At 37.9% G+C, this 23,235-nt stretch overlaps 1 protein-coding gene across 16 annotated transcripts in view; it reads left to right on the top strand.

Moving 5' to 3' along the window:
- Positions 1 to 10,244: 10,244 nt before the first annotated feature.
- kcnq4 (potassium voltage-gated channel subfamily Q member 4) overlaps positions 10,245 to 23,235 on the top strand; it is a 62,577-nt gene continuing 49,586 nt past the window's right edge. For all 16 annotated transcript variants that reach the window (XM_028461844.1, XM_028461843.1, XM_028461840.1 and 13 more), the window contains exon 1: positions 10,245 to 11,130. In XM_028461844.1, the coding sequence (XP_028317645.1) occupies positions 10,829 to 11,130 (302 nt within the window). In that variant the 5' untranslated portion in view covers positions 10,245 to 10,828. The remainder of the gene's footprint in view (positions 11,131 to 23,235) is intronic.

The raw sequence follows: 23,235 nt of genomic DNA, 5'->3' as shown, positions 1-23,235 counted from the left end.
AAAATGATGACCAATCTAAATATTGTTATTGGAAAGAACAAAGGCCTGTTTTTGTGCTGACTTTGTGTTATTTTATGGTCGTTTGGTTTATTCTTCTCTCATTTTAGGCGTTTTTGTTATTGCCGTGTATTGTTGTCATCAGTTTCAAAGTCATTTTGTGTATTTTGTAGTCATATTGTTTGTTTTTTTTATGTTTTGTGCATTCGTATTTCTGTTGTCAGTTTGTCCATTTCTGTGTATATTTAGTCTTGTTTTGTGTGTTTTTGTTGTAGATTTGTAAATTCCACTTTCATTTTGTCTACTTTTTTTTTTTCGTTTTGTGTATTTTTGTTATTTTACTTTGGGGGCCATACGAAATTAACGTGAGGGCCACATGTGGTCCTTGGGTCGCCGTTTGCCCACATCTGTTTCCGAGTAAACATTCAGGATCATTGAATTATAATGAGTCTAAATGGGTTGGGTTTGATTTCAGCTGTGTGTGTGTTTGCTGTGTCTGTTTTTTTTTTTAACTGTGACAGACATGAGGTCGTGTCTACATCTCTGTCCTACACTGTGCTAAACATCTGTCTGTACAACACTGCACACACTCAGGGCCGACACAGCACTGAGGGCTGGTTGTGGAGTTACAACGAGTCCTTTGACTGACCATGAATGCCTCTCTGCCTGAGGCTTTGGCCTAACATCCTGTCTGATGGGAGTATATACTCCTTCCCTGCATCTACGAAGCTCACGCTCCAAACAAACTGATTGACATCATTACTTCAGCTTCGTACAACAGCTTTTAATCAAGAGGAGGAATGGATGGAGATGAAAAGCAAAGGAGAACAAAGATTCATTAAAGACAAACAGGAGTGCAGTGAAGGTGCATGTTAAGTATGCAATGGAAACAAAAGGTTGGAGGGGGTCGGATGGGGATGGGGTGTGTTTGCACTGTAGTGCTCTGCGGTGCACGAATGCTGATGTGAGTACTTTTAAGTTCCCATAGATCCTGTGAGTGGCTGTCGACTCCTGGAGCTCAATGGGCTCTGTGGGGCGTGTGTGAGTGCTCGGAGTGACGAGTGTGGTGGAAAAAACAGCCAAGGACGGAGAAGTGAGAGCACAACAAGAACCAACCTCTGAACACTCAGAGGCCTCTGGAGTTCATTCTCTACTCCAGTGTTTCTCAAATAGGGGTACGTGTACCCCTAGGGCAGGGGTCTGCAGCCTTTATACTCTCAGAGCAAACATTTTACCTCATCTCACCTGGATTAAAGTCCTTCCGGAGCCAAAACAAATACCTTCTCATCAATAAAGACAATATAATGTATAAAATGATATACAGTTAAAATTATATAGAATAATGTTATGTAAAGAAATTTTTTTTTTGGGAGTCATTGTAAAATAACTTGAATATGATATCACATGATCATGTCGATCAACACATGCTAATTGCTAATTTCTTGCCACATATCAAACATGCAAATTTAGCCGTCAAGTCGGCAGTCAAATGAATCTGTCCCCACACAAATAAAATCTTTATTTTCTTCCAGAATAGTCTTTTAGTTGATTTAGTTCTCTCACCAGGGATTTAAACCTTAACGTTAACCACAGGTGCAAGAAAAGTTATTGGCCTGTAGTGTAGACGTTATTTTTAGGTTGACAAATTGTTATGTCATGATTTTATTTTGTGTCAATGTCATTAATCACACTGTTCGATAATAACAATTCTTTATTTCAATGTTTTTATCAAAGGTATAGGGAGCCATTGCAGAAGAGTCAAAGAGCCACATACTGTAAGGCTCCAGAGCCATAGGGATACACAATGGCACTACAGGAGGTACTTAAGAGAGAGGGAGTAGAACATTTACAAATAGTGTCAGTTTTGGTCCCACCCCAGGCGTGAGATGACCGGAAATGATTAAAAAAAAACTATAGCAATATATTCAGGAGCCAATCAAACAGTGTTTTTCAACCTTAGGGTCAGGACCCCATGTGGGGTCGCCTGAAATTTCAGAAAAATTCAAATAGATTTTCAAAAACACAATCTTAAACAGCTGCATTTCTATACTTTCATTTGTGAAATATAAATCTAGTTCAGGGGTTCCTAAAGTTTTCACAGACATGCACCCCTTCAGACAATTAACCTGAAGTCATGTACCCCCTACTCCTGCACACTTAAAATGTATAATAATGTAATGTTATATACAATGTAGCCCTACAGTGAATTTAACCTATCCTGTTATAATATATAATAATAAGAAAAATATTTGCATTTCATGTGAGGATGCAGATGCTAGCCTGCGTCACACTGCATTAGCTTATCATTGGCATTAGCTAGCATTAGCATTATCTAGCATTAGCCTAGGAATAACCTAGCAAGAGCATTAACCTAGCATCATCATAACATTAGCATAACAATGGCATTAACCTAGCATTAGCCTAACATAATTATTGACAAAACATTAGCTTTAACCTAGCATTAGCATTATTCTAGCATCATTATTGACCTAGTATTAGCTTTGACCTAGCATTATCATTAGCCTCACAATAGCATTAGCCTTGTATTAGCATTAACCTAACATTAGCTTAGCAATAGTAATAATCTAGCATTAACCTAGCATTAGCGTTTACCTAATATTAACTTTAACCCAGCATTAGCCTGGCATTAACATTAGCTTAGCAATAGCATTAACCTAGCATTAGCGTTTACCTAATATTAACTTTAACCCAGCATTAGCCTGGCATTAACATTAGCTTAGCAATAGCATTAACCTAGCATTAGCTTTAACCTAGCATTATCATTAGCCTCACAATAGCATTAACCTAACGTTAACTGTAACCCAGCATTATCATTAACCTAGCATTATCATTCACCAAACATTAACTTTAACCCAGCATTAGCATTAGCCTAGCAATAGCATTAATCTATCATTAGCATTAAAATTAACTGCTCTATTTATATTCTAGTTTCCAATGTTGTCAGTTTTTTCCATTTCTATTCACGTACCCCCCTTTGGAGGGGATGAGAAACTAGCATAGCATAGCATAGCATAGCATAGCATAGCATAGCATAGCATAGCATAGCATAGCATAGCATAGCATAGCATATATATATATCAGCTCAAACATGATCAAAAACTAATTCTAGAAAAAAATGTCTTTGGGATTGCCAGAGATTCTTGATATCAAAATGGGGTCCTGATCCAAAAAAGGTGGGGAACCCCTGTTCTAAACACTGTTTGTTATTTACAAAGTGAGATACTTTAAAATATGTGTTATCACTCGTTGAATCCATCATGATGCTCTATAGCTGTTTTTAAATAGTTTTTTAAGCCAATTGTTGCAGTTGGACATAAGGGGGTGCTTGTATTCAGGAATAAGAGAAAGTGGGTGTTTGAACCACTATACTGTGCCTCCACCAAAGCAGAGCGAGTCTACTCCGCATGGATTGGTTTTCCCACATTTGCCTCTAACCAGTCGTTCCCCTATTTAAAGTCTGACCTTGGTCAGCTGTTGTTTGTTGTCACAGGCTGATGATGCCACACTGCCCTGCTCTGACCACTGGACTGAAGTAGCATTAAGAAGTGTAATGGAATAGTAAGAAGAGGAGTGCTGGGTTCGCCTCAGCCAAAGATGAAGATTGTTGAGTCCCTGAGGGTACGAGCAGAGCTGGTCTGTCTGTTAACGCCTGCTTTCCAATGGCGGCTGGTGTGTTGTGGACGGAGAAGACATGGAGAGGAGGAGGGAAAAGAGGAACTGGAGGAGATGAGAAAACAAGGGGAACAGATTTCTATAAGATTACTGTAAAACACATTTATGCAACTACAAAGTAAACTTGTCTTTGTCATTTTTACCTCTTATTTATTTCATCCAATATTCTGAAACAAGCCCAGTCATTTCCTGACTGTTTGTGATGTAAAGTGTGGAGTTAAAAATGATAAAAGTAACGATTACAAGTACTCACGTTACTGTAATTGAGTTGTTTTTATGGGTATTTGTAGCATATTTCTAAATTAGTATAGTTACTTGTACTTAAGTACGTTTTAAAAGAAGTAAAGTAATTTGTTACATATCTACACCACACCGTTACTGAGTAAATTATTATTTTCTTTTTTTTAAAATGATCAACGGACATTGTAAAAGTAAATAAAAAGAAATATACCAGACAAGAATAAAATACATCACATCATAGCCGACCAATCAGATTAAACGTAACGTCAAAACAGCATTGAATGCTGGTTATTTTCCTCAGTTTTAGAGTTAATACATTTAGCTCTACTTAGAGCCTGAAAATGTTATTATTTTGAATTTAATTTATTGGTGTTGTTTTATTTTTAAAAGAATTCTACATTTTGACAAACCTTTTATTTAATACAGATGCCTTTGTGGAAAATAAATTAAGATTTCGTCTCTTCATTTTTAAGTTTATACATGAGATGTTTGCTGTATGCGAGGGAACCGTGGCAATATTTATCACCAAAAATAAACGTGGGGGGTGAAAATAACCAGTAAAGTTTACTTTGAGTAAAATTTAATTGAGCTGTTTTTCACTTGTACCTGAATATTTTATGTATGTCTTATTTGTACTTGAGTACAATTTCAATCCAGTAACAGTACTTCTACTTGAGTAGGTTATATCAGTACTATTTACACCTCTGCTAAATTACTAAAGCATGCGTATGAGCTTGAGTCACATCCCATCCTTAAACCACAGGATTTGATATGATGTGGGTCCACTCTTTTCTGCTACAGTATAACAGCTGCAACTCTTCCAGGAAGGCTTCCCACAAGGTTCAGGGGTGTGTTTATGGGAATTTTTCACCATTCCCTCCTTTGTGAGGTCAGACACGGATGTGGGACGAGGAGGCCTGACTTACAGTTTCTGCTCTAAAACCTCCCACAGGTGTTCTATGGAGTTGATGTTCAGACCAGACAGGTTCTCCAACATGAAACTCGCTCATCTACAGTATGTCCGTCTCTTTGTGCGCTGGTGCACAGTCGTGTTGGAACAGGAAGAAGTCGTCTCCGGAGCGGTCCCCACAAACACGGGAACATGAAATTGTCCAAAAATGGCTTCGTGTGCTAAAACTTTCGGTTTATGATTTTTTTTTGTTGATTGATTGATTACATGAACATTACAGCAGTGTAAAATAATAAATATAAAGTAACAAACGGAGTAGGAGTAGGAGGAACTATAAACTTATTAGATCCCACCCCTTGTAATATCTAGTACTGTACATATAATCAATATACACCTATTTACACTATAAATTAGGGTGGAACGATTTTGGAAAATAATCTAATTGCGATTTTTTTCCTCAATGTTGCGATTGCGATTTAATATGCGATTATTATTTCGACGGCCTCTTGTCATGTATTTTTCAATGAACACAAGCAATAAATCAATCTGTTTCATAATAAGCAATTTCAGATTTATTTAAACTTTAAATACATTTTAAATATACATTTTAAAGCGCATATTAAAACAATAAGGCAAACAAATCTGTGGCTTCACCTCTTCAACATATCTAACTAACTTCACGTTACATGAATCATGTAAACATGTGGACTGTACTTCTTAAACACTCTCTGAACTTAACAGGACAGGACAAGAAAAAAAAAATTAAAATCGCAGCCTTTGCGATTAGAAAATTGCATTTTGTATCGCGATAATATCGCAAATGCAATTTGCGATATTATCGCGATATAAAATGCAATTTGCTACTATAAATATACATATATACACATAATTCATTGATATATATCCATATGATTATACTATTCATGTAATCCACTATACATTCATCTGTACACACACACACACACACACACACACACACATATTTAAATGTTTTCCCTTTAAAACTTATGCTTTGAGAAGATAAAATTAGTTACGTTTAAATTGCTTTAAATTCAGACATTTTTTTTATTTCAACACACAAACTGTTCTACAACTTGGCATCGCTTTTTTTTTTTTCTTGTGTTGTCCGTGCGTGTAGTGACATAAAGTTAGTTTTGTCTCTTAAGTTATAAGTCTCAGCTTTTTCAATAAATAGTTTCTAAATATTTTCTTATTTCACTGGAACTAAGGGGCAGAGCCCAACCCTTGAAAAGAGACCCCACACTATGCCCCCCTCCACCAAACTTTACTTGGTACAATTCAGTCAGTATTCAAGTATTATTATTAATATATTTATTTTAGTCTTTGATTATACGGCTGTTGAAAGAGTACATGTGTTTATTGGTGGTGGTGGTGGTGGTAGGGGGGGGGGATTGTTTGGGTTTAAAGTGCTTTACATTAATACATCAGGAACCATTCTGCTTCCACCCGATGCTGTTAAAGTGCAGCTGTCAAGTGCTGATTGTGTTTCATGGTCCGTGCATTTACAGTATGTGTGGCTCTGTGTAAAAGGACTTGAGGAATACTGAAGTTATGTAATGACAAAAAAAAAAAAAAAAAGGTCCTGGGAACCCTTTCCAGATGTGTGACTAGTGAGAGACTCCAGATGCATTAATGCTAACCCCCCTCACCCACCGCTGCTATTGTTACTGACCCCTAGAAAAGACGTTGCATCAGTGTTGGGAGTAACTAGTTATTTTTGTCATATATTACTGCAATATATTCCATTTTGAAGTAAATCAGTAATGTAACTCATTACAAAAGTGAAAAGTGATCATATATTACTAGTTAGAATTCAAGTAACTCATGTTACATGCATATTTAATTTAAGTGCACATTTGCTTTGTTTTCTCACTGTTTGTAATTATTTGAGGGGAAAAAAAAGACGATAATTATAGTTAAATATAACTTATAGGGAACAAAAAAAGAACTTTCTGCTCCTGAATCAGCAGAAGTATTTGAAACAAAACTTAGACCAATGATCAGTGTGATATTATTAATGTTCTGGACCAAAAGTAACTCAAAGTAGTTTAACTCAGTTACATTTTAAAAAGCAGTAATATTATAATACAAATACATTACATTTTTATCCCAGTAACTAGTAAAATAAATATATTACAAGTTTAGAGTAACACTGGTTAGTAGTCAGATGCTCCGTTGATATGATGACACAGGATTCTATTTATGACCTTAATGCAGCACATTTTCATTTAGTTTTAATCCTATTCATTGCACTTTTTATCCTATTTATTTATATATTGTGTGTGAATGAAATGTGATTTGCACCGAGGAGGACTGTGGTCCAATTTCGTTGTACGTCCTACTTTGTAATGATTATGCAATAAAGACTATAATCTGTACCTACTCTAACTAAAATGCATCTTATTGTTGGTAATTAATCTTGCCACAGTAAACATACATACAGTAAACATCTCACCAATAAACTTAAAAAGGAAGAGACAAAATCTCGCACAATTGGAATTTAATATCTTTTCCACAAAGGCATCGAACTAGAATATAACGTTTGTCAAAATGCACAATTATTGAAACAAATACAAATAAATAACACCAGTGAATTCAATTCGAACTAGTATAGTATAGCTACATCTATGAACTCTAAAACTGAGAAAATAACCAGCATTCAATGCTGTTTTGGTGCAGTGGATTACATTTAATCTGATGTGATGCATTTGATGTTGTCTGGTCATTTCATTTTTTTTTTTTTTTTTTTTAGTTTCACAATCTCTGTTGATCATTTTAAAACAAAAAAAACAAAAAAATATTTTACTCAGTAACGGTTGAGTGTAAAAATATAACAAATGACTTTACGTCTTCGAAAACACACTTAAGCACAAGTAAAATGATTGATTTAGAAATATACTTTAAAAAGTACAAGTAGCCGTAAAAGCAACTCAGTTACAATAATGTGAGTACTTGTAATACATGAAGCATAAGTTACGCCTCTTTTTTTTTTTTTTCAAGATTTAATTAGTAGTTTTGATTGGATACTTTCCAAAAAAAGAAAGAAAGAAGAAACTTAGTTCTTATTGGATTTTGTCCCATTTGAACACTATAGTTTTGTTTTTATTCGTTAACAAACATCTAAATATTTAAATAGTTTTTGTTCACATGTATTTAAATTTGTCATAGTCTTGTTATTGTTACTAAAAAAAGTAGTCTTTACTCAACTTCTCAAGTTGAGTAAATCCCCTCGTGGTCATTTCTACAGAAATAAATCCACGTTGTTCTTCTCCATTGAATCCACTGATTGCGTCTACGGTAAAACTGTTCCATTATCTGATGTCTCTATAACAGTCAGATGATACAATCAAAGCAGGCCAGGAGGAGGTTGGGGACCACCTCACAACGCATTCCTCCCAGACCCTCTGACAGGTGATCTCTCTCCACTGGGCACCGCGTTTCATAACAGTATATTTGTGTCATAACCACAGGCCGTTCTGTGTCACAGTCACACTTTTAGAAAGCTGCACACACTGAGGAGAGGCCTATGGCTGCTGATGGCTGCTAACCTTCTAGTCACGTGTGTGTGTGTGTGTGTGTGTGTGTGTTGTCCCAGACTTCTTTATCGCTGAGTAGAGCAACAATAAAAACAAGCAAACAAACAAACACGATTAAAGTAAAAATACCGTTGAAATAAAATGGATTTATTGTTTGAATGCTGAAGTCTAAAGGAGTGTAGGAGTGCATAGCATAGCATAGCATAGCATAGCATAGCATAGCATAGCATAGCATTTCTGCTTATCTCAAGGGTTGTCAAAGTCATTCATTGCAACTCACTGCAAACTGTTACTGAAATTATAGCCATTTCAAGTTTTTACCTCCTAAAATAATCAAAAATAAAGGTCTTGCTTTAACAGTTTTATTTATAGTAAAATTTGTGTTGTATGAAAAGCGTTTTCCTTTCGAAAATTCAGAGTTTTCCCAAACCGAATGGAAATTGTACAACGAGATTTATTGGCTTCACCTTAAAGTGCACACAGCTAAAAAGCAAAAACAACAGAAGCAGAATATAAATAGTAACTCTATGATGATATGGTGAAGTATGATGGGCTTACATGTTCAACATTGTAAATCTAAAGCTATGTTAATTTTCTGGATCTTGAATCTTTTCAGACAATTTTCATCTTAAGGCCAATGAGGTTATGTTTTTGCTGGAGTTTGTTTGTTTGTACTTCAACGTATAAATAATATATAAATTATAAGTATACCAGTCCCTGCAGGATATTTACATATATTTCCCTGACTTTGAGAATTTGGGGAGATTTCATGGAATAATTTGAAGAAATTTTGAGAATTCTTTCAACAATTTGTGATTAAAAATGGCTGCCATTGTGTGATGTAAAAACTGGAGAACTGAGCTCTGCAAATATTGTATCTGGAGTGGCTGAGATGTCATTTTTACTTTCTTGATCGGGCCGAATTTGATGCTCTAAATGGTAGGATTTGGTCCCCGGGCCTTGAGTTTGACACAGAGGGTCACAGGGGATGTTGGAGTCTTCCCCTCCAGACTCGTGGCTGTAAACGCCGCATGGGTAGGACACCAGTCTATCACAGGGCTTGACAGAGACATTTTGGAGGCCACCAGTGGGACTTGAACCCATTATTCCTGCACTGAGAGGCAGCAATGTGCACCACAGTGACCCCATTGTCAGATCTTGTTCAGTTATTTCCTGTCTGTTGCCATGGATTCCTTCTTGTGTACAGTATCGCACCTCTGTCTGTCCTGGTCTGTGTGTGGGTGGGTGTGTAGCGCACGTGCTGATCACTCTCCCTCAGTCACAGGTGAATCCTATTCCCCTGATTACCCTCCCTGCACTATTGCAATGGCATTGATGTCCTTATATTGTGTGTAGGCTGGTCCTCATTTCTACTTTTACATTTTTCAAGAATAACTTACTTTTTGTTCATAGAATCTGTTAATTTTGTGTTTTGATTTGAGTTGGTTTTGAATTTGGTTTGAAGAGATTGAATTTGAAAATGTTGCGCCAGCCTTATATTATACATTATAAACGGAGAAGAAAAGGTAGATTTGAAGTGGGACGGTTACACTAATGGTTGTGCGTATGAACTAATACACTTCCAATCAATCTCTGGAAAATGAGTTTAAACATCAGTGATTTACGCTGTAGAAAAACATGTTGAAAAATATTCGGCGCACTTGAGTGAAAAAAAAAAAAAAAAAAAAAAAAAAAATCATATAAAGATGATTTTTTTTTTTTCCCTTTCCTGGACTTGGAGCTAAATGTGCACGATCAGCTTGTTTTCTCAAACTTTATTGCTCGGTCAGGAAACTCTCCTCACAAATAAGCCACTGTGCGCTCTCTCCCTCTCCTCCTCAGACCGTTGCGCGCGTAACGGGCTTGTGCGTGTGCGCGCCTCAGGGCTTTCCACTGAGAGGACTGTTATTGAACTAACTGGCAGACAGACAGTACAGATGCAGACGGTCATCTGGTCGTTCTCGGGACTCTCGGTGATTCCTGACATCACACTGATGCTCCTCACAACCACCGCTGCTGCTGCTGCTGCTGGATCCCGGTGATGAGCTCCGGCTGATGTTCGCACTCAGTCCAAACTGTCGGAACTGCGCCCACGGACTTTAAGTGTTGGAATTCCTGATGTGTGGATGACATGAACCCTGTGCGCGAACAGACGCAGTACTGACACTGACGACAGGTGCGGTCATTTTTAATAACTCCTCGCGTGCAGCCTACTTTCTTCCACCTGTCTTCCAACAATGATCACCGGAGGGAACGTTTCAGCGCGACGCACTATTAATCCACAAATGACGCCTACGTGCGTTTTGATTTATAGATAACTTTTAAAAGTCATTTGAAGCAGGGATGGAGCTGAGCGTCAGTGAACTTTAAAGTCCCGTGCTATGAGTGGCTAAACTTCCCCTGCGCTCCACTAAAGTTGTGCCAAACTGAGATGTTGGGGAGTCCGTCGAACAACGGCGGCATCAGAATGCTGGTGCCCCCGGCTCCGGGCGACGACAGGCGGGTGGAGTTCGTGGCTCTCGCCGCCGTGCACACGGAGAGGAGCGAGCCGTCCACCCCGGAGCGCGGACACCCGTCCCACCGCACGGGTCTGCTGGGCACCCCGCTGCCAGGGCCCCCCGGTCCCCGGGCCAACGCGTCCGCCTCCAGCAAACGATACAGAAAGCTGCAAAACTACATGTACAACGTCCTGGAGAGACCGCGAGGATGGGCGTTCATCTACCACGCGTTCATGTGAGTGTCGTCTTTCACTTTTAATGCAACACAAACTTTCATAAGGACCAAAAATAGTGGATATTTGAAGAACTTTCCACCGCTGCACACATGCATCGCTGATGAATCAACCAATTAACCCAAGCAGAGTTGCCATCACAGCAATTATATGATCACATGTAATAGATCATCTCCACATGTGGCCTGCTGTTCATTTCCCCCTTAAATCATCAAAACTGCTTCAGATACTCGATTCAATTTGTCCCAATCCACAGGGGGGAAGGTTTTTGACTCTGGGTGGTGGTGTAAACATTTATTATTCCTGCTGTTGTCTTCAGTTGAATGAGTTGACATGTAAAGAACAGAAGAAGTTAAAAAAAAACTTGGGGGTGAAAGTGTTTTAGACTAGAGGAGGAAATCCTTCTAGGGCTGGGCGATATATCAAAATTCAAGATATACTGAGTTTTCAATTTTGGCAATATTGAAAATCACAATATTGCCTATATCGATATTAAATTAAATTAAATTAAACTGGGCTTTAAGCCTTTATTCGTCATGTATATATGTTGTTACACATATATATTGAAATTTGTCTTCTGCAATTTAACCCATCTGTGGGGAGCATATATATATATATATATATATATATATATATATATATAACTTATTTAGTATTAAAATACTCGTTTTAGAAGTCTCTGCTTTAGCTACTTCTCAAAAAACAGCATGAAAAGCACAGTTTAGATGGAGTTCTGTGTGCGTTCTGTGTGCGTCCTAACACAGATCTTCCCCTAAACAAGTCATACTAAAGAACTCACTCACACGTGCTGTCATTTATAGGAGAAAAAACCAAAACTGTCACATATTGTGAAGCTGTTGGTAAATAAAGAAGCCTGTGTGGAATTTTGCATCAGCAAATTTAACATAGAATTGTCTTTCTGGCAAGACTTTATGAAGTTAAAATGATCCATTTATGTCGTTGTATATCGCTATTTAGAGAAAAATGATTGATATAAGTTTTGGTCCATACAGCCCTGTATATTTCTATAAGAAAGCTTTCTTAATCCATTTAACCACTGAAGTACAAAACAAAGATCTCAGATAAATCAACCCCCCCTCGGTAAGTGTTCAGTCAGAGATTTAAAGTAACCATGTGCTCCAGAATGTATACAGCATGTAAACACGGGGAAAGTATGAGCTCATGCCTGTTCTTCTGTAACACAGCATGAGATCAGCACAAAGTCACCTATAGTGAGTCCACTTCATAGGCCTCGCTTTCGATTTGTCACAATCGAGGGGAAATGATGTAATGAATTTGTTGGTTTACGTATAGTAGCTGTTTAAAAAGTCAGACTTCGTATTTACCCTTTGACTAAGTGTGTCAATATGAGATGTTGGTGCGGTTGTGAAGTGAGACAGTAGTGAAGCAGCTGTCTTCCAGCTGTTTCTGTGCCTGGCAGAAGATAGTGGACGGAGTGAGTGGGAGCTCCTTGGACTGGGCTCGTGTTTTCAGTGCCATTATTTAGACAAGCACAGCTGTCTGCCTGCCAGTGCCACCAGTGTTTATAGCAGAGGGAAATCCCACTGCAGAGCCGGGACTCTCATCATGGCTACGTTTAAAAGAGCAGCACCACTAACGCTCCTCATACTTTTGTCCTGAACCTTTTTCTGATTCTCCGTGGCAGCAACATAAAAGACTTGAAAGCCGCACATGTCAGGACTGCATACCTCCGTGTTCCTCGTTAGGAGCGTGGCCTTTGCCGATGACATTCTGCCTTACATTAGTTGGTGTTGGAGTGTATAGCGCTCCTGCCATTGTGTTATTTTTCTGTTCGGGAGGCAGGGCAAGCACTTGGAGGTGCTGAGATCATGTTTCAGATGCCATGGCCTCATAGATGGAGCTGGACTGATTTAGGAAGGGAGCAGCTCCTGTGACTGCAGCCTGTGCCCTAATGCTGCAGAGTGCAGACTGTAAAAAGTCCTTGCATTAGGAAACACAATATGTACAAATGCAATACATCCATCAACGAGTGTTGCGTGTGTGATATTATTCTGAGTTGTGCAATTTGATTAAATTGCACGGTGCCCACCGGGCGGGAACAGCATTGTTTCAGAGGAAATTCATTGTGCAGTAAAGCTCAATTAAGTCAGTGTTGATCAGCTGTAATTAGACTGAGCCATACACTGCTGTGCACGGCGTCGTGCTGACATCTCTTGTTTCTTTAATTTCTTCTATATCATAACTGAGGACCCGGTTGTGTTTTTAGAAAGACTCTCAGTGCAGGTTTACGTGGGATTACCACTGGAGCAGAAGAAGTCCAGGAGCTTTTCTTTGTAACATTGAACAATAGACTTTTATTAATGTAACTCATACGTAATGGGCTGGTGATGATGTATTTAAACTAGAATATGCTTGATTCACCTGGTTTGTGGTCTTTCTCCATCAGTGAGGATGAGTTTTATATCAGAGTAAGGCTGCGCAATTAATCAAAATTCGATTGCGATTTGGATTACAAAAATAACATAATAAAAAAAACCCCTGATTATTTAAAAAAGAAAAAAAAAAAAAAAAAAAATATATATATATATATATATAAATTAATTATGCAAATGTTTTATTTGCTGAATAAAACAAACTTCCGCGATTTCAGATATCTACAAAAAATAAAGCTTTGGCATACGCAAGAAAAAACAATTATTAATACTAACTTTGAGATGTTTAATAAATGCGCATGCAAGCTCCTCAGCCCCGCCCCTCCGCCCCGCCCCTCTGAATAAAGCTAGCCTGCACGCCAACATGAGGAAAGTTGTTGCTAGCGGCTTTGAAACATGGCAGGAGAAATGCATAAAAAACACTTGCTAGACAAGCAAGACAAGTCAAATTGTCTGATATGGGAACACTTTGGGTTTGATGATGAAGACCTAGAGCAAAGACACATCATGTGCAAGAAGTGTTTTGTTTTGTGTGAAAGTTAACATACTTGATTTTAGTGTTTGAAGGATTTCATTCATGTTGAAAGAATATATTTTACATTGTTTTGTTCCAAAATAAATATATTTTTGGTTGACAAATAATCGTGATTTCAATCATGATTAAAATAATCGTGATTATTATTTTTTCTATTATCAAGTAGCCCCCATATCAGAGGATTCAAGATTCATTACATTTACAGAGAAGGGCGCTTCTTCTTTTCTTTCTGCCACAGTCCCAGAACGAGGCGTGCATGTTAGTGTGATATAATGAGTTACTAAAGCAGGGTAGACACTTATGGATTTTCTTTCATCTGAAGAGAGATTTTTTCTGTTACAGATTTCACACATAAAGATACAAAATCAGATGAAGAGCAGTTTTGTGTGTGTGTGTGTGTGTGTGTGCTCCGATAATCAACGCTTCACACCACACACAGAACAATCTCACGTGATCAAACAAGCTCTAACAACGTGATCTAACACTGCGTTCCAATTAACTCTGGATTTTCCGACTTCCTACTTGAAAAAGTGACTTGGAACGCCACCTGAAGTCGTTAAAGTCTGGGGAAACAAATGTAATATTCTAGCGGTGTTTGAAATATTTCACTGTGCTGCCGCTTCACTTGGTTCAGCTCTGTTAGAAAAATATTAATCATATAATTTGTTGACTTGTACATAATTGTGTGAACTTTCACTTTGATACTACAGAACAAATCTTTCTGCAAGAGAACAGGAAGTGAACAGTTTCTGAATGACTCATTGTGAAACGGGAATTAGTTATTTTTAGTGATGTTTCTGATGTTTGGTAGATTGTACAAGCATAACCAGGACTGTTCAGACAAGGAGGAGTTCCAACTATAGTGAAAGTTGCTATGCTTTAAAAACTCATGCGTATCCGTCTGTTGGAAGAGATCGCTTCTTGCTATTTGTAACAGGTTCCATGACTTTGTCTCCATCTTTTGCAAAAGATAAACCTCTTTGATTTAACCTTACCCTTTGGTGTTCAGCACGTTTCTCTCATCTACATGTCAGCTGAGCTGATTTTTCCTGACAAACTCACCGATTGGACTTTTCAACTCAGAAATGCCTTGTTTTGATTTGTTTTAAACGCAGCATTAAGTGTTTCTCTGTCTGCTCGCTTCTTGATTGGCTCCATTCCACGTCGGCTTTCCCCACACACGAGGAGTTTTGGTCGTAAATATTAAACAAGTTAAATATTTATGATTGTCGGCCTATTATCGGAACAAATTCACTGTTAACACACGTCAGACCACAGGATAATCTCATGAAGACGTCAAATACTTTGTCAGGAAGGGGGAAAATAGGGACATTCGGAATTATTTATTCTGAATTAAGTCATTCGGAATTAAAGTGTTCTTTTTCGTGTTTACATGGAAATGGTAATTCCCGAACGAGGTTTACATGGAAAACTGGTTTATTCGGCTTTAGTTAATTCCACTTTAGGTCTGGGGGTTGGGAGGGCTCTGATTGGACAGGGGGAGAACATGACGTATGACGTCTATTGGGAGAAACATACAACAAACCTTTTATTTTCGGCTAAAACACAGAACACCACACATGAGAACTGTTTTCACTTTTATTTTGATTGTAGTTTTGAAGCAGCAGCTCGACAATAACACACGGTTTCAGTTTGTACCGTGGAGCAGAAGAGAGATAGGAGCTAATCACTGGTAAAAAAGCCCAGTAAAACTCTGGAAAACAATCACCAGGAATAAAGAATGTAGCTCTAACAACTGGTAAAATGATAAACTTGATGATATTAGAGCCTGTGAATGCAGTACGGGGACGCATTTACTCCACCTCCGGGTCCTAGTGCCTGCCGTCCGGTGAAGCCTGTTCCGTTTACTGAGGTCCGTGAAAGTCTGCATGTTTATGCCTCCGTCTATCCACTCTTTTCATTATATCCATGTCTTTTAAGGCTCTTATTAAATAGTTTTGGATTATGTCGTAACTAGCGCGTCATCGCTGCAAGTCGCGCAAGCGCAAAACGATCCAAATTAACTTAAAGCTGAATTACCCAAGTTAAATGGGAATTAGATAATTCCTCTTTCTTGTAAAAGAGGAATTAAAAACAGAATAAACCAGCCACCTAATTCAGAATTAACTTTAATTCGGAATTAACTTTAATTTGGAAATAAATTAGCATTAGGAATTGTGTTTACAAGGCCAGGTTAAAGAGGAATTAACTTTTATTCCGCTTTAAAGAGGAATTAAAGCTCCCATGACAGGCTCTGCTGAACCTTTTATTAACAAAGTCTTGGTTGGTTGGTTCATTTTTGGGGAGGTGTTCTCATACTCTGGTTGAAGTGGCAGAAGGCCCAGTGGAAACAGTGCAACAGTTTACTCTCTCACAGTAACAGCTTAAGTTGCCGTTTAGTTTTTCTTCACCTGCAGTTGACCCCCGATTTCACTGGTACACTGTAGTGAATACAAAGTGTTCAAACACTGGCAGGCCTAAAGGAAGGCCTGGGTTGTACAAACTAGTGTCGGATGTTTAGACAAACCACACAAATTAATGTCCTTCAACTTTGGTTCAACAGAATCTCGTAAAAACCTTTGTTTAAACAAAACAAACACAAACAAAAACATTGTAAGATATTAAATCATTATAAAACAGGGGTGTCAAACTCATTTTAGTTCAAGGGCCAAATACGAAGCAGTTTGATCTCAAGTGGGCCACAGATTTTATGTGGGAAACCAAGTCATTTCAACATTATTGTGTCCTAGTTTACACGTATACATAAAATACAAAATATGTAAGAAACTGACAATATTCTAGCAATAAGTGATAGATATCAGTCCCAACAGGATCTTTCCCTTGAATTTCCTAAATTTTGTAACCAATTTCTATTTAATTAAGAGAAATATTATGTAATAATTTGAAGAAAATTGAAGGATTTTGTAAGAATTTTGAGTTTTAGCACTAAGAACAGCTGCAATCATGGGCTATAAGCACCAGGAGTGTTGAGTTTCATTTACACAATGATTCATGTTTTCTTTGCATTTTTTACTTCCCCCTGGGGGCCGAATTTGATGCTCCATGAGTTTGACACGTGCGTTATAAGAGATGTATCCAAATTTCTGTGACTTGCTGTTCTGCTATAGCTGTTAACCTAGGTCCTGTTTTCTTTATCGATCTCGTGTGTGTGTGCGTGCATGTGCGTGAACCTGCCCTGTGATCTTGACACATGACCATCAACATTCAGAAGGATCAGTTTCAGTGTTTCCTCTCACCTTTGACCTCTAGCCCATCACAGCCGTAAACGTCGCCACATTTAGACGCACAAGGCCGTCTGTTTTGGTCGTATCAAATCATCCCCAGCTCCAGCTCTTTAAAGGATCCACATGTGATATTGTGGTTATCAGTTCACATTGGCTGCACACTGACTTCCACCAACAATGGAGGTGGAGATCAAAGGAGTCACATTGTACTGTGGTTTCTACATATTGGGTCTGAGTCAGTGCTGCTCGTCTCATTGTGTTCTGAGTTCATGAGGACATAAAGAGAAGGAGGCGGAGCGATGGCCAGCCACATTGATTGATTAGATTAAGGGAGGGTGAAAATATAGTCATGTAATATTGATGCGTTCCTGAGGATGAGCTGAGATGGATGAATGAAGAGCAAAATTATATCATTAATGTTTTAGGGCCTAGCTTCTGATGCGTGCGCACTGGGAAAGGAGACTGTTTGGTATAAGGTGTGACCTTTAGAATTAGACAATTATACATTCTAACCAGTTGCTGTTCTGGTTCTATGAAAGACTACAAATCTGTCTTGTACTAATATCTGACGCTTCGTAAATAAAAGATGACTCCAGTTTTTGATCTGCCTGTTCATGGAAACATTAAGTATCAGTCACTAGCTGAATGTCATGTACACATTTCATGTCATGGGTTAAACTTAAAACGCTCATGGATCTCATAATTTGTATTTCATTTTATTTATTTTTTTATCTTTTAAGGGATTACACAAAACAACAGAAACTCACCTTTTTGTGTGTGTAGAAGGAAACAAAACGTACGCATGTTTGCAGTTCTCTGTAAAGGCAACTGGAGCTCTTTTAATTTGGCTTTTTGACATTGATCTTTAAAAATGTACAGTGTCCTAATCATTGATCATGAGAGCCATTGAACTTCATAACATTTTCTAGAAGTTAATCCTCATCGTATTCTCAGTGATACCTTTTTAAGTTATTCATTATGTATTTTGTATCTCCTAGAGTTGTGATCGGATCAGTTTGTAGATGAATGAAATATGTTTTTATATGAAAAACACTTGTTTGAGATGTGATTTTTGAAACATGTTTAAAGTAAGCATCTGCTGTCAGATGATTCTAAACTGTCAAGCCTCTGTGATGTGTTGCAGCCTCACTTTAACCTTTTATGGCACAAGCACTAGTGATGGTGTCTGTTTATGAAAGCTTTAGCCTAAAGCTATATTATTTATAGATGTTGAAAGAGATACTGAGAAGAGGACTGAAAGCCTAATGCTCTCCATAACCCCTTCATTTGCCCAGAGAGACGACTTGCCTATTGTTGCTTCTTTTTTTGTGTTTTCTACTCATTTTTTGTGTCGAGAAGCTTAAAAACAGTGTCCAACCTGCAAAGCTTTTTTTTTTTTTTTTTTTTTTAATCGTTATTTGTTTATTTTTAATCAAAGGTGAAATGCCTTTCTGATGATTAAACTCATTTTGCCCAGAAAGTTCTTTGATTGAAAATGTTACTGTTCTCACTGCCGACTCTTGCATTTTTTTTTCTCCTTGTGAGCCCGTTTTTGAGTGAGCTAATCTACGTTCTCACCTGAGCGATGGGAACCTGCTGCTCTGCATTCGCAGCTTTTCAGCCACGCGACACAAAATCTTGCTTCAAACGCTACCTTTTGGCACCCGCAGAATACAAGTGACACGCTTGATGTTGGACATTTGTAAATTTTTCATTAGTTTAAGCAGTTTGAGAAAAAGCAGTTTTTTTTTTTTTTGAGTCAGCACACAAATGTGATTTATTGATGACTCAGTCGGAGTGAAATAACAGTGGAAGTGCTGGTGTAAAACAGTGCAGAAGGAAAGCTCTGGACTTCAGGTTGGAGGCTTGATCATTTACTGCTTTTTTTTTTTTTTTTATCTGTTCACCTCAGCAGCTCGTGTAAATTCTGCTCCATTAACAACACTTTTATGGCTCAAATGCCTTTTTGGTTCCCATCGTTCCTTTCCTCTTTTGCTCTGCTGAGCGGTTGCTCATTCTTTAATTGACCTCCTCTCTCCGCTGCCTTTTCCTTTTAGTCCTGATTGAGATGTGAAATTATAGCTTAGAAGGAATCTGTGCGATCAGATTTTGTTGTACCTAAAATATGAATCACAAATGATTTAAAACAGAATTCAAAGTTGTAGGTTGAACTCGTATTTTATTACATGACTGTTTTGTTTGAGCAACTGTGTTGTTTAAAGTGAGGTTTTAAGCAAAAATAAATCCTTGAACATCTTTCTCTTTAGCTGACTTACTAAATACAATTATGTGTATAGAATCTGGTAGGTCGACTTTTATTAACATTGAAAAGCTGTGAACATTCCTTACTAGGGCTGGGCAATATGGACCAAAACTCATATCTCAATATATTTTCTCAAAATGGTGATATATGATATAAATCTAGATAATTGTATCAAATAAAGTCTCACCAGAAAGACAATTTTTGGTTAAATTTGCTGATGCAAAATGCTGCACAGGGACATTTATGAACAAATAGCTGATCAATATGTGTACACAGAAATTAATCTAACTGAGCTTTACATTTTGTTCTGAGAAGTAAAAGCAGCAACTCCAAAAACAAGTATTTTGGTACATAATAAGCTATTTTATATATATATATATATATATATATATATATATATCTATGAAATATTAGTTTTCTATATCGCCAAAATAGAAAACTCGATACATCTTGAATCTCGATATATTGCCCAGCCCTAATCCCTAAATTATAAAACAGCCTAAAGTAAAACATAAATGGATTTATGAAGCACATGTTTATTTAATATACTTAGTTTATATACAAGTCAACACGTTGAATATTTACTGTTAATTTCACATTGCTTGTCTTTAAGTTAGACATTTACATTTTATTTTCATTATATATTTTCTTATAATTTCTCATGCTCAGTCATGTGGTTCTCTGGTATTCACTAATGACTTATTAGACACATTTGTTGCACAATTTACATTCTTTAACACTTTATGAAACAGTGTATATTTGTGGAGCTTGTGATTGGCTGATTTTTCATGCTGACTTACGTCGTTTCTTCCGCTGTGGGAGACGTTAAAATATCAGTTATTAATCTTACAGAACGTGTAACTGTGTCCCATCCTGCTGATCTTTAGGGAGCGAAACTCTCTGTCTCATTTCACAACATATTTACACCAGTTCTTTGTTTTTTTTCGCCGGAACGTCTTCATTCATCATCTCTTTTCTGAGTTGTTTCCGGGTTTGTTGCTGCTGTCGGAACTAATCTCGCGAGAACTGCCACTCAGGCCATTTCAGGTGGCAGTTATCGTGAGGGTAGTGACGGTGTTCAGTTTAGTAATTCATCTATTAATTATTATTACATTAAAATACGGGATATTTACGGGAAAATACCAATACGGGAAGATGGGTAAAACTTGACAGGTATGCAATAGAGTAATGCTGAACCCGGGACAGAAATAGAACAATACTAAATCTATAATTAACAAAATAACCCAATATTATGCTCACTCATTATGCCGACTATACAGACATAACATCTATGTTTACTAGCAGTTTTTTTTATTATTATTATTTAACTCATTTAATGCACGATTGTACAATCATCATTCTGCTTTGGTTGTTTAAGCTACATAAAAATTAAAGCAACAATTTGCAGATTGTTATATTATATCTTGTCTATATCTGTATATCTTGTCATCCTGATGACAGAATTGCCTTTAACTCATATTTTGTGGATATATAACTCTTTCCCATACTTATTTTAAATGAAGGGAAATATTCAAAAGAACAAATGAACATTCAATATACAGTTCAGTATAATTATTATTTTATCTATGTCAGTGTTACTTCTTCCTTTAGTTTCGTGCAGTGTAAGAGAGTTTGTATTTTACGTAAAATGAAGTAAAACCCGTGTTTTCTCGCATTTGAAAAAAAAAAAAAAAATTGTTCGGAAATTGTGGTTCTTCCTAGGCCTTCGTTTATCTTCAGTACATGAATTCAGATTGGATACACTGCTTTTAGATGGTATTTAATCCCCATTTATTGTCATTTTATCACTGTTTCATCAATCCAGAGTGCTAAATACATGTTTTTTTTTATAGCAGCCAAAGAAAACCCAGACAGATTGACCCAAACACACTTCCTCAAAGGAAGGAGCTTTAAAGAACAGAGACAAACCAACATTTCTCCAGCTCTGATGCAGGGCTGACGTCCTGTGATTTACAACTCATGTCATTTTTACCTTTGAAACATCATCAGTGGCTTTTAACAAGGAAAGGTCTTATTTGACACTATAAATTCTCTGGTGTCCAATACCCCTCCTGCTACCTCCGTGACTTTATCAACTTGTTTTCTTGATGAGATCAGAGACATAAAGGTAAAATCCCAGCACCCTCTTGCTGTGGCCCAGCCATTGCTGAACCGCCCCCACAAGTCTGGATGGTATTTGAGCCAGTGTTGTTGGAAGCTTTCACTGCACTTACAGCTAAAATGAGTCCCACCTCGAGCTTGGTTGATGTTCTCCCTTCTAAGCTTTTTGTAAACATTATCTATTTGATTATGCCATGGGTCAATAAAATGTGCAATCTGTCTCTTGTTTCTGGGGTGTTTCCCAACTCCTTTAAACATGCAGTGGTAGAACCAAGGCTGTAGAAGACTTTCGGCCAATAACAAAGCTCTCCTTCTTGGCGAAAACTCTGGAAAAGGTGGTAGCAAAACAACTGACATTCTTCCTTGAGCAACACAACATCTACGACAGATTTCATTCGTGGAAGCACCACTCCTCTGAAAAAGCACTGCTGAAAGTGTCCAGTGACTTTCTGATGTCCGCTGACTCAGGAAGGTGTACCGTACTGGTTCTGTTAGGCCTGTCCTCAGCCTTTGACACAGTTGACCACTGCATAATGGTAAATCGGCTGCGTGACCTGGTGGGAATGTCAGGTCCTGTGCTAGAGTGGTTCAGTAGGAGCTTCAGTGTGTCAGTCAATCAGGACATGTCAGTCAGCTGAGCTATCCTGGGGTGTTCCGCAGGGCTCAGTCCTTGGGCCATTTTTGTTTTTACCTTCTCCCTCTTGGACAGATAATTCAGAGGTTCAGTGACGTATCTTATCCCCTGTTTATGGATGACGTACATCTGTACTGCTCGTTTAAGACCTCCGAAGTCCACAAACTTACCTCTTTAATGGACTGCCCGTTCCATGTAAAGCAGTGGCTGAGCGAGAACAGTCTCTAACTAAACTGAGACACTCATTGTTGCCACCGACAGTGTCATTCCAGGTATTTAGCAACAACTAGGAGACCTGAACGTGCAGTCAAAACTAATTTGAGGAACCTCGGAGTTCTCTTTGACGGCGACATGTCTCTAGTGCAGCATTCGAAAAAGTTATTAACGAACTGTTTCTTTCAGCTGCGTAATATTGCCAAGCTGAGAGAGATGGTCTCACAAAAAGAGCTGGAGACTATTATTCATGCTTTTATATCATCGCAGTTGGACGACTGTAACAGCCCGTTCACCTGCCTAAATAAGAAGGAGCTGACCCGCCTATAGTATGTGCAAAACTCTGCAGCGAGGTTCCTGACCCGCACCAACAGGAGATACTATATTACTCCTGTTCTGAAGTCTCTTCATTGGCTCCCTGTTGCCTTCAGAGTGAACTTTAAATTCTGGTCCTGACTTTCAGGGCGCTTCACTGACAGGCTCCATATTATATCACTGATCTGATCCAGCCCTACACTACAGCTCAGTGTCTGAGGTCTTCAGGTCAAAACCTGCTAATGGTTCCTTAATGGCAGGGGTGAAAAGTAACGAATTACATTTACTCTCGTTACTGTAATTGAGTAGATTTTTTGAGTACTTTCTAAAATCTCTAAGTCAATTTTGTTTCAAGTAACAGTACTTT

This window comes from Gouania willdenowi, chromosome 11 (genome assembly GCF_900634775.1).
Source record: "Gouania willdenowi chromosome 11, fGouWil2.1, whole genome shotgun sequence".
NCBI classification, from domain to species: domain Eukaryota; kingdom Metazoa; phylum Chordata; class Actinopteri; order Blenniiformes; family Gobiesocidae; genus Gouania; species Gouania willdenowi.
The sequence above is the reverse complement of the archived record's forward strand: the minus strand, read 5'-3'. Positions and strand labels throughout refer to the sequence as shown.